Raw genomic sequence first — 11596 nt, 5'->3', positions numbered from 1 at the left:
TGTTCAGGGATGCGGGGGTTCCCTCCTGTGACTGTGCCTGCAGCCATACGCCACCTGACAGCTGCCTCCAGCTTCTGCTCAGGCCCAAGGCCCGTCCCAGCCGCAGGGCAGGGCGGTGTGGGCAGGGAGCTAGGCTGTGCCCTGGGCGACGGGCTTGGATTCTCCCTTCCCCTCCCTCCCTGCTCAGAGAAGCCCCCTCCAGGCGGCTGCTTGTGGTTCCTGAGCCCGCAGCCTTGTGGGGTTGTTGCAGGGAGGAGGGGCGGGGGACTCAGCTGGGACTGGAATGCTCTCAGCCTCCGGCTGCACAGCGTCACCTCAGGAGCCCCTGCTCTCAGGCCTGCAATGGGCCCCAGCCCCTGAAATCACGGCTGAAGCCCCCTGCTGTGCGTTCTGGGAGGGGGATGCTGCCTTCCAAGCAGTGCTGAGGGGTGGCTGCCTTCGGCCCTGCCCCTTCCAGGCGTGCAGAGCCCCCCCCCCGTACACACCCCTTGCCTAGGGGCCCATGGAGGCTGTGGGCTCCACTGCCTGCTAGTCAGCTGGCTAGAGCGCTGGGCAGGGACTCAGCTGCCTGAGTTCTACTCCTGCCTCTGCCCGTGGCCAGACGAGAGCTAAGGGCAGATCTCTCCAAACCACGAAACCCAGTAACGGGGGAGGGGTGGGACCCTTCAACTACTGGCCATCTGTTGGCGAAGCAGGGTCCAGTAAAATCCAAGGACTCTTGTTCCGGAGAGCGGCAGGGCACAGCCAGTGTGGACTGGATTCTGGCCAGCGGCGGGAGCTGGCACGACGGCAGGTGGAAGAAGGCGGGGGGGTGACTGTGAAATGAGATTCGTGGCTGGGAGGAAAGGAGATGGGCCAGCAGAATAAGGCCACTGGGGCCCAGGAAGCAGACTTGAGGGAACGCAGAGCTGGGAGGTGGGTTCCCCTGGGAAGGAAATCAGGGAAAAGGTGCAGGACAGCTGCCGGCTCCGGAGAGGAAGAACCGTAAGAGGCCGCTAGCACTGCCCCAGGGCTCCCCAGTGACCTGAAACTCAGCACGGGGCCCCCACTAGTGGGCACACGGACTGCCTGCGGAGGAGGGCGCACAGGCAGCCGAGACAGTCACGAGGGCAGGAGTGTAACAGGAGTCCTGCCTCTGCAGGGACGCTCAAGGCAATGAGAAGCTCTCTGTGTCCCCTCGGGGCAAGCCTGAGTGCAGGTCTCTGCTCGGGGCATGGAGCTAGCTGGGCAGCAGCAGGAACGCTGTTTGGCTGCTGCCTTCACTAAGAAAGGGACTGGTGAGCAGACCCTCCAGGCAGTGCCTGAGGAAAGGGACACAGGCTAAGGCAGGGACCAAGCAGTGCAAGGATCGCTGGTGAATTCTCTGTGTTCAGGATGACAGGGCCTGGCGCCGCCCCTCCCAGGGGACTCCAAGAACTTGCTGAAGCCGCCTGGGACCCCTCGGCGATGACTCCAGGGGCTGCTGGAGGACGGGCGAGGTCCCAGAGTGCCGGAGAAGGGCAGACAGAGACCCCGTCTTTGAGAGGGGGAACATATAGGACCTGGGGGTTATAGACCCAGCCGGAGCCGGTCTTAGGGGTGGCAAGTCAGGTGATTGCCCAGGGCCACCATTTTCAAGGGGCCACCAACAGAGCCGGTCTTAGGGGCAGGCTGCGACTGCATTTTGACCCGACCCCCGGCATTTTGCTTTGCTTTTTCATTTTTTTGCTTGACACATTTTTGTCCTGTGTTTTTAAACCGACGCTCCTACGAGCAGGCCAGGCAGTCCCCAGGGGCCACTAATTGGTTAGGACCGGCCCTGGATCCAGCAGCCTAACTTTGACACCTGGGGAGATACTGGAGCAAGTGATGAAACAATCCGCTTGGTACACCTGAAGGCTAACCAGTTAGAGGAAACAGCCCGCTCGGCCTGCTCTAGAGCAAACCTTGTCAAACCTACTTATTGCATGCCAGGGTGTGCCGGAGTGGGGGTGCTGTTACATCCAGTCCTTGCTGGATCGGGGGTGTGTGTGGGGGGGGGGAGGGTGGGTGTGTGTGTGTGTGTCAGTCATGCTGGATCGGGGTGTGTGTGTGTGTGTGTGTGTGTGTGTGTGTCAGTCATGCTGGATCCGGGTGTGTGTGTGTGTGTGTGTGTGTGTGTGTGTGTGTGTGTGTGTGTGTGTGTGTGTGTGTGTGTGTCAGCCCTCCCCCTCGTAGCGCACTCTGCATGAGGGGAAGGCTGAGGCTGACTCTCCAGATGTGCATTGGGCCAGACACAGGAGATTAGGGACAAAGGATACAGCCAGGGGCTGCCATCAGGCTGGAAACCAGGCCTGGCAGTGGGTCAGTCTTGGCCGGTGAGGGGTGAGGGGTGAAGGGCCCGGAACCCCCCCCCCAGAGGAATGACGCTGGCTGCTCTGGGTCCCTGAGCTACCAGCGACCCGCTGTGTCCCTGGGAACCAAGAAAACCGAACCACCGGCTGCCTGAAAGTCACGTGGCTGCGGATGGGGGTGCAGAGTCGGACGCGGCGGGCGCTAGGACCCGGGGGAGCCCGGCCGCCCCGGGCCCCGCCCACCGCGCAGCGCCGCACGGCGGGGAGGAGCCAGGCGCGGCCACGCTATGGCGTGCCCGTGACGTCACCGCGTCGGTGCGTCCGCCGAGCAGGAGGCGGCGCGGGGCTTCCGGGTCCGCGCTCGGGCAGCGCCGGGGTCGGTCCCTGATCGGCCGCCGGGTGGGTCGATCCCGCCCCCGGGTGCCCCCCCCCCCCGCGTAGCCCCGCCCCCGGGTGCCCCCCCATCCCCTGACATCGGGGGGCCCCAGCGGTCTCCCCGGTCCCTGCAGCTGCCCCCCCGGAGCCCCCCCTCTACCCCCTCGGAGCCCCGCCCCTCGGCCCCCCATCCTATAGCCCCGCCCCTCGGCCCCCCATCCTATAGCCCCGCCCCTCTACCCCCTCGGAGCCCCGCCCCTCGGCCCCCCATCCTATAGCCCCGCCCCTCGGCCCCCCATCCTATAGCCCCGCCCCTCTACCCCCTCGGAGCCCCGCCCCTCGGCCCCCCATCCTGTAGCCCCGCCCCTCGGCCCCCCATCCTGTAGCCCCGCCCCTCGGGCCCCTGGGAGCCCCGCCCCTCGCTGCCGGGCCCGGCGCCGCCATGGAGTTCCCGGAGCTGGGCGCGCACTGCTCCGAGCCCGCCTGCAAGCGCCTGGGTGAGCCCGACCCTGCCGGCCGGGGGGGGCCCGGGGGGGCGGGTTCGTCGCTGCCCCGGGAGGGCCCCGCGGGGCCGGCGCGTGTGTCCGGTCCCGGCCCCCGAGCAGCGCGAGGCGAAGTCCCAGGGCGGGCCCCGGGCTCGCGGCCGCAGGGAGGGGGCGGGCTGGGCGCGGGGCTGACCCCCCCCGCCCGGTTCACGGAGCCCAGCTGCTCGGGAGCGCCCCGCGGGCCGGGGCCGCTTCTGCTCAGCCCGCGGCATCACCCCCGTCGGGGGCACCGCGGGGACAACGCCCCTTTGCTGCGCGCGCGGCTCCTGCTCCCCCGGTGGATGGTCCGTAAGGCGCCTCCTCGGGCGAGTGGCTGCCGGGCTCTTGCTACTTCAGAGGCAACAGAGCCAAGGCCTGGGCCGGTTGGGAACTGCCCCTGACCCGGTGCTGCCACTTTGAAGTACCCCCCCCCCCCCCGCCTGTATTTGAGTGGGGGGCTATCCAGCTATCTTGTCGACTGTCCAAGAAGCGTTTGCTTATGGGACAGTCCGTTAGTAGACTGAGTAGTCCTTCCCATCCCTAGGCGAGTGTTTGGGGCAGGCCCGGGGGGGAGGAGAGGCGGCTGTGCCTAGGCTTGGTAAGACTAGTCCTTCCCATCCCTAGGCCAGTGTTTGGGGCAGGCCCGGGGGGGAGGAGAGGCGGCTGTGCCTAGGCTTGGTAAGACTAGTCCTTCCCATCCCTAGGCCAGTGTTTGGGGCAGGCCCCGGGGGGGAGGAGAGGCGGCTGTGCCTAGGCTTGGTAAGACTAGTCCTTCCCATCCCTAGGCCAGTGTTTGGGGCAGGCCCGGGGGGGAGGAGAGGCGGCTGTGCCTAGGCTTGGTAAGACTAGTCCTTCCCATCCCTAGGCCAGTGTTGGGGGCAGGCCCGGGGGGGAGGAGAGGCGGCTGTGCCTAGGCTTGGTAAGACTAGTCCTTCCCATCCCTAGGCCAGTGTTGGGGGCAGGCCCGGGGGGAGGAGAGGCGGCTGTGCCTAGGCTTGGTAAGACTAGTCCTTCCCATCCCTAGGCCAGTGTTTGGGGCAGGCCCCGGGGGGGAGGAGGGGCGGCTGTGCCTAGGCTTGGTAAGACTAGTCCTTCCCATCCCTAGGCGAGTGTTTGGGGGCATGCCCGGGGGGGAGGAGAGGCGGCTGTGCCTAGGCTTGGTAAGACTAGTCCTTCCCATCCCTAGGCGAGTGTTTGGGGGCAGGCCCGGGGGGGAGGAGAGGCGGCTGTGCCTAGGCTTGGTAAGACTAGTCCTTCCCATCCCTAGGCCAGTGTTTGGGGCAGGCCCGGGGGGGAGGAGAGGCGGCTGTGCCTAGGCTTGGTAAGACTAGTCCTTCCCATCCCTAGGCCAGTGTTTGGGGCAGGCCCGGGGGGGAGGAGAGGCGGCTGTGCCTAGGCTTGGTAAGACTAGTCCTTCCCATCCCTAGGCGAGTGTTTGGGGCAGGCCCTGGGGGGAGGAGAGGCGGCTGTGCCTAGGCTTGGTAAGACTAGTCCTTCCCATCCCTAGGCGAGTGTTTGGGGCAGGCCCTGGGGGGAGGAGAGGCGGCTGTGCCTAGGCTTGGTAAGACTAGTCCTTCCCATCCCTAGGCGAGTGTTGGGGGCAGGCCCAGGGGGGGAGGAGAGGCGGCTGTGCCTAGGCTTGGTAAGACTAGTCCTTCCCATCCCTAGGCCAGTGTTTGGGGCAGGCCCCGGGGGGAGGAGAGGCGGCTGTGCCTAGGCTTGGTAAGACTAGTCCTTCCCATCCCTAGGCCAGTGTTTGGGGCAGGCCCGGGGGGGAGGAGAGGCGGCTGTGCCTAGGCTTGGTAAGACTAGTCCTTCCCATCCCTAGGCCAGTGTTTGGGGCAGGCCCCGGGGGGAGGAGAGGCGGCTGTGCCTAGGCTTGGTAAGACTAGTCCTTCCCATCCCTAGGCCAGTGTTTGGGGCAGGCCCGGGGGGGAGGAGAGGCGGCTGTGCCTAGGCTTGGTAAGACTAGTCCTTCCCATCCCTAGGCCAGTGTTTGGGGCAGGCCCCGGGGGGGAGGAGAGGCGGCTGTGCCTAGGCTTGGTAAGACTAGTCCTTCCCATCCCTAGGCCAGTGTTTGGGGCAGGCCCGGGGGGGAGGAGAGGCGGCTGTGCCTAGGCTTGGTAAGACTAGTCCTTCCCATCCCTAGGCCAGTGTTGGGGGCAGGCCCGGGGGGGAGGAGAGGCGGCTGTGCCTAGGCTTGGTAAGACTAGTCCTTCCCATCCCTAGGCCAGTGTTGGGGGCAGGCCCGGGGGGAGGAGAGGCGGCTGTGCCTAGGCTTGGTAAGACTAGTCCTTCCCATCCCTAGGCCAGTGTTTGGGGCAGGCCCCGGGGGGGAGGAGGGGCGGCTGTGCCTAGGCTTGGTAAGACTAGTCCTTCCCATCCCTAGGCGAGTGTTTGGGGGCATGCCCGGGGGGGAGGAGAGGCGGCTGTGCCTAGGCTTGGTAAGACTAGTCCTTCCCATCCCTAGGCGAGTGTTTGGGGGCAGGCCCGGGGGGGAGGAGAGGCGGCTGTGCCTAGGCTTGGTAAGACTAGTCCTTCCCATCCCTAGGCCAGTGTTTGGGGCAGGCCCGGGGGGGAGGAGAGGCGGCTGTGCCTAGGCTTGGTAAGACTAGTCCTTCCCATCCCTAGGCCAGTGTTTGGGGCAGGCCCGGGGGGGGAGGAGAGGCGGCTGTGCCTAGGCTTGGTAAGACTAGTCCTTCCCATCCCTAGGCGAGTGTTTGGGGCAGGCCCTGGGGGGAGGAGAGGCGGCTGTGCCTAGGCTTGGTAAGACTAGTCCTTCCCATCCCTAGGCGAGTGTTTGGGGCAGGCCCTGGGGGGAGGAGAGGCGGCTGTGCCTAGGCTTGGTAAGACTAGTCCTTCCCATCCCTAGGCGAGTGTTGGGGGCAGGCCCAGGGGGGGAGGAGAGGCGGCTGTGCCTAGGCTTGGTAAGACTAGTCCTTCCCATCCCTAGGCCAGTGTTTGGGGCAGGCCCCGGGGGGAGGAGAGGCGGCTGTGCCTAGGCTTGGTAAGACTAGTCCTTCCCATCCCTAGGCCAGTGTTTGGGGCAGGCCCGGGGGGGAGGAGAGGCGGCTGTGCCTAGGCTTGGTAAGACTAGTCCTTCCCATCCCTAGGCCAGTGTTTGGGGCAGGCCCCGGGGGGAGGAGAGGCGGCTGTGCCTAGGCTTGGTAAGACTAGTCCTTCCCATCCCTAGGCGAGTGTTTGGGGCAGGCCCGGGGGGGAGGAGGGGCGGCTGTGCCTAGGCTTGGTAAGACTAGTCCTTCCCATCCCTAGGCCAGTGTTTGGGGGCAGGCCTGGCGGGGAGAAGGGGCGGCTGTGCCTAGGCTTGGTAAGACTAGTCCTTCCCATCCCTAGGCCAGTGTTTGGGGGCAGGCCCCGGGGGGGAGGAGAGGCGGCTGTGCCTAGGCTTGGTAAGACTAGTCCTTCCCATCCCTAGGCGAGTGTTTGGGGCAGGCCCCGGGGGGGAGGAGAGGCGGCTGTGCCTAGGCTTGGTAAGACTAGTCCTTCCCATCCCTAGGCCAGTGTTTGGGGGCAGGCCCGGGGGGGAGGAGAGGCGGCTGTGCCTAGGCTTGGTAAGACTAGTCCTTCCCATCCCTAGGCGAGTGTTTGGGGGCAGGCCTGGCGGGGAGAAGGGGCGGCTGTGCCTAGGCTTGGTAAGACTAGTCCTTCCCATCCCTAGGCCAGTGTTTGGGGGCAGGCCTGGCGGGGAGAAGGGGCGGCTGTGCCTAGGCTTGGTAAGACTAGTCCTTCCCATCCCTAGGCCAGTGTTTGGGGGCAGGCCCGGCAGGGAGAAGGGGCGGCTGTGCCTAGGCTTGGTAGGAAAAGCCCCCCACCCTTTAAACACACTTTGTGTAGGCCAGGAGTGTGGGTTGCTTCTGGAGCAGTGCATGCTGGGAGCGGTCATCCCCAGGAACTTGACTTCCTATACAATGGCTCGGCCTTTTGGTTGCTGCAGCCCGTAGCCTGCCTGCCCCAGGCAGGGCATGGCTGGGTTTGCCCTCCAGAGCTGGCTCCCTCCAGGCTGGGGCCGCCCCCTAACCCGCCTGCTGCCTCTCCTCCTTGCCAGACTTTCTTCCTCTGAAGTGCGACGCCTGTGAGCAGATATTCTGCACCGACCACATCACCTACTCCCAGCACCAATGCACCTCTGCCTACAAGAAGGTAAGTGGGAGGGGCGGCTTGCTCCGGGCACCGTCCCCCCACGGGGGTTGGACCTGCCTGGCAACCGCGCCCTGCCTTGCAGCTCCCAGAGGAACCGCAGGATCGGGCCCCACACATGCCAGTTAGGCCTGGGCCAGGAGGGGCCGGCGGTGGGCTGTGTCTGGTGCTGGTCTGAGCGCGACAGACCAGCTGGGGGAGGGAGCCCAGCAGGTCCATGCATGTGCCATAGGAAAGCATCTAACGGCTCTGCTGCCAGTGAGCTTGGCTCAGCGCTGCCTGCTGAGTGAGGCTGCGAGCAAGGGACTGGCTGAGATTCGCCCGGGGCGGCCCCCAAAGCTGTGGCCTGTAGCCTGCTGTGCCCGTTGGGTCGACGCAGGGGAAGGGGGTTTCCGCGCCCCCCGAGGCAGGCTCCCCATGACCTCGCTGGCGCTCCCCGGGTGGGGCCACGTGGCTGCACTGCTTGTGTGGGGTTAGTGAGCGCCTAGCGTCCCCACGCGGACCAGGCCTGGCTCGCCGGGAAGGCTGATCCCGTGGGGAGTTTAACCCAAGAGCTCTGCAGGCTGCGTCCTTGCTCAGTCCTTGCTCAGCTCAGGGTGGGTGAAGGGTCAGAACAGGCCTTTGCACCTTCCCGCCGGGCCCCGGTTCCTGCGCCTGGGCTGGAAGCACCGGTGCTCCCAGGCACGGCTGTGCCCCGGCCAGCTGTCTTGGCACAGGCAGAACTAGCCTGAGAGGTCAAGCCGGGCCCGGGGTGGGCGGGGAGCGTGTGCTCAGCCTGGCCTCTGCCTCCCAGGACGTGCAGGTCCCCGTGTGTCCTCTCTGCAACACCCCCATCCCCGTCAGCAAGGGGGAGATGCCCGACCGCGTGGTGGGGGAGCACATCGACCGGGACTGCAAGTCCGACCCCGCCCAGCGCAAGCGCAAGGTAGGCCTGGGGGCGGGGAGCCCGAGGGGCGTGGCGGCCCAGCGCTGGCAGGGCGAGGGGAGCCGAGTCAGCTGGCTCCCCAGTGGGCACTGGCTACGTTGCGTGACCAGCACAGGCCGGTGGGGCTGTAATGGGTGTGGGGGCAGGGCAGCGTCCAGGCCGTGGGTCTATGCTGGGGAGCAGCAGTGGAGCTGGGTGCGGGACGCCTGGGCCTGGGGCGCGGCTTCTGTGGTAGGAGCCCTGGGACAGCCCCGAGGGGCATCGCAAGACCCAAGGGACCCTCCGGTTGGAAACGGCATCTTGTTTTGCAGCTGTCCCGAGCGAGGCCGACGCGCCGGGGAGCCGCTTCCTGGCTGCTTTTACCGTAGGGAGGGACCGGGCCAGCGCGGTGGGAGATCTGGGGGGGGCTCTGGCCTTTGGCACGCAGGTCGGGGGGGCCAAGTGAGCCCTTCCCGCCTGACCCCCAGGAACCGAAAAGCTGGTCCCCACTGGAGCACTTGGTCCCTGCTGGCGCTGGGGCTGGATTCCGCGGGGCGTGGGCTGGGCTCCGTCTCCTGACTCCAGGGGCGCTGAGGGAGGTGGAGCCTGGCGGCCGCTCACCAGGCCCGTGTCGCCCGCTAGATTTTCACCAATAAGTGTCTGAAGCCCGGCTGCAAGCAGAGGGAGATGATGAAGGTGATCTGTGACCAGTGCCACGGGAACTTCTGCCTCAAGCACCGGCACCCGCTGGATCACCAGTGCGGCGGGGCGGGGCGCCCCCTCTCCAAAGCCGGGTACGGGGGAGGGGTGCCAGAGCCGTGCTCCCCCTGCCCAGCACCACCCTTTGCCTGCGCCGGCCCTGCCTGGCAATGCCCCCCCTGGGGCCAGGACCCCTTTCAGAGCGGCGGCTGCTGGGCACACGGCAGCGCAGGCCCTGCCTTGGAGCTTGTCTGCAGTGAAAGCCGCCAGCGCGCCCAGTGCGCCTGTTCGAGCAGCCCTGCAGCGGGCAGCGTGGCACGTGCTGGGCCTGGCGCACCGCGAGTGGCTGCCCAGCAGCATGGCGGGTGGGGGCCCAGGGCTGGGCTTGAGCGTGCACGGGAGGGGGGCACTGCAGGGGGAGCTGTTGCTGACCCCCGCGCTCTGTCGCAGGCACGCTGCCGTCGCGAGAGCCCAGACACCCGCTGTGGCAGCCGCTACCTCAAGCAGAGGCGCGTCCAGGCCAGCCGCTGGCCCCCCGGCTGCGGCGCCAAGCAGGTACGGGCATGCCCAAGGGGCTGGCGGAACCCCCCCTTCCTCTCGCCCCCAGGGCCTGCCAGGGCTGGCTAGACCCAGCCGTGGGGCAGAGACGCCCCCAGTGCTCCGTGCACGGGCACTAACCCTGCTCCTCTCCTGCCCAGAGGCGGCGTGATGGTGACCCCGCAGCCCGGCAGCGCCTCGCCCCCCGCCGTCATGCTGCAGAACGGACTGGTGAGTGGCCCGGCGGGAGCTCCGCAGTCCCAGTCTGCGAGGGGCCAGGCGCACACCCTGTTCCGGAGCCGGCTCCGGCTCCGGCGCCCCCCTCCTGGCTAGCAGGGCTGGCGCTCGGCACCGGGGCTGGTGTGCGCTGGGAGGTCGCACTGGCGCTCGCTGGGCTGCCTGCGCCCCGGAGCCGCCCTGGCCAAGGCTCCTTTCTCCTCGCTCCGTCGTAACACGGAGCCATTGGGAAGCGCCAGCCCCTTCCCCGAGCTCGCCCTGCCAGGCCAGCGGGCGTGAGGGTGGGGGGTCTGCCCCCAGACGCCTTCCCTCCGACCACGTCTGACTGGCTGGGCACCCACAGCACGACTGCGGGCCTGGGCTCAGCTGAGCGGGGCGTGTCCCTCTCCCCCCAGAGCGAAGACGAGGCGCTGCAGCGAGCGCTGGAGATGTCCCTGGCAGAGTCAGCGTGTGGCTCGGCGCGGCCGCCCAGGTAGGGGTGGATCACAGCGGGCGCGCTGGCCCTACCGTAGGCCGCCTCGGCCCAGGGGCGGTGGGCGGGGCCTGTGACGCTGAGGCTCGCCGGGGGGCTGCTCCCCGTGGGGGGGAGGGGCCGGGGTGCGTTAACTGGCCTGGTCCCAGCTTCCTGGCCGGGGGAGGGCCCCGCTGCTGCTGCTGGGCGGCCTGGTTCCCGAGCCGGGGCCGTAGAAGGACCCGCTCCTGGAGTCCCTGCCAGTCCTACGCGCTGGGCTCCCCGGAGCTGCCCTGACCCGACGCTGTCTCCAGCAGCACGCAGGAGGAGGAGGACCTGGCCCTGGCGCGGGCGCTAGCCGTGAGCGAGGAGGAGTACCAGCGGCGGCAGCAGCGGCAGGTGGGCCGGGCGCCTCAGCCCTCACCCAGCCCCCCCACTCCCGGCCCTGAAAGCCGAGGCCGGACTGTCGCCCTGGGGGCAGCCTGCTCCGAGGGGGGGGGGCCCTGCGGGGCGGGTGGTGCTTGGTCACATCGGCCTGTTCCCCGGTGCAGGCCCAGAGCCGGAGTTCGAGGCCGACCGACTGCAGCATGTTCTGAGCTGGGAGCACCGGGCTGCTGGGCCCTGCCTGGGCTCCGTGTTCGCCACGTCGGGAGCGTCTCCCGCCTCTTCCACAGCTGGAAACAACGGACCCGGCGCCGGGCGCACCTGCTCTGCCCAGCAGCCCCGGGCACCGGTGGGCACAGCGCCTGCTTCGCCGCCGGCCTGAGCGCGGGGGACCCCTGAGGTGCAGGGATCCAGCCCGGGGCCCCAGGACTTGTGCTCTGCCTTGGGCTGGCTGCATGCTGGGTCCCCTCCGTCCTGCTGCTCCACACGGGAGCTCCTGGCCCTCGCAGGGGGGCAGCTGAGCATCTCACCGAGACTGGCTGCTCCACCGTTTCATTCTGGCCCTGGCCTTAGCCGGGAGAGCAGCCCCCGGCAGTCAGCCAGCGGCTCCCCTGGCTGGGACAGGGAGCGTCTGCCGGAAAGGGCAGGACAGTCTCATTCCACCCCCCAGTGTGACAGCTGTGCCCCCTTAGCTAGGCCTGGCAGCCCCCAGTGCTGGCTACAGCGCCTGCTCCAGGGCACCTCCGCCTGGGCGTGCCCCCCTGCTGTGGGGCTGGGCCGGCTTTCCTCAGCCCCTCCGTGCTGCGTGGGGGGAGGGAGCCAGCCTGAGCTGCTGCCCGTTTCCTGGGGGAACGTAGCCGCTCGGGGCGGTGATCACTGACTGCTCCCCTGCCTCTGCGACAGGCCCCACCCCTGGCAGCAGCTGGGCTCAGAGAAGGGGGGTGGGTAGGGGCCACTCTGCGGGAGTGCAATCCCCCAGCCCTGTGGATGGAGGGACAGGGCGAGGGCCTGGCGG

At 68.0% G+C, this 11596-nt stretch overlaps 1 protein-coding gene across 3 annotated transcripts; it reads left to right on the top strand.

Moving 5' to 3' along the window:
* The first annotated feature begins 3025 nt into the window (after positions 1-3025).
* Positions 3026-11295, top strand: ZFAND2B (zinc finger AN1-type containing 2B). 3 transcript variants are annotated; one of them, XM_075932922.2, is made up of 9 exons: positions 3026-3184; positions 7278-7372; positions 8163-8294; positions 8916-9067; positions 9423-9527; positions 9671-9740; positions 10142-10218; positions 10515-10596; positions 10749-10868. In XM_075932922.2, the coding sequence occupies exons 1-9, from the start codon at positions 3130-3132 to the stop codon at positions 10791-10793; spliced, it is 813 nt and encodes a 270-aa protein (XP_075789037.2). In that variant the 5' UTR covers positions 3026-3129; the 3' UTR covers positions 10794-10868. The 3 variants fall into 3 exon arrangements, with proteins under 3 accessions (XP_075789037.2, XP_075789036.2, XP_075789035.2); XM_075932921.2 differs by having other exon boundaries at positions 10512-10596; XM_075932920.2 differs by lacking the exon at positions 10515-10596 and having other exon boundaries at positions 10749-11295.
* The last annotated feature ends 301 nt before the right edge of the window (positions 11296-11596 follow it).

Source organism: Pelodiscus sinensis, chromosome 7, assembly GCF_052426305.1.
Source record: "Pelodiscus sinensis isolate ZL-2025 chromosome 7, ASM5242630v1, whole genome shotgun sequence".
NCBI classification, from domain to species: Eukaryota; Metazoa; Chordata; order Testudines; family Trionychidae; genus Pelodiscus; species Pelodiscus sinensis.
Note: the sequence above shows the minus strand (reverse complement) of the source record. Positions and strands in the feature narration are given on the sequence as shown.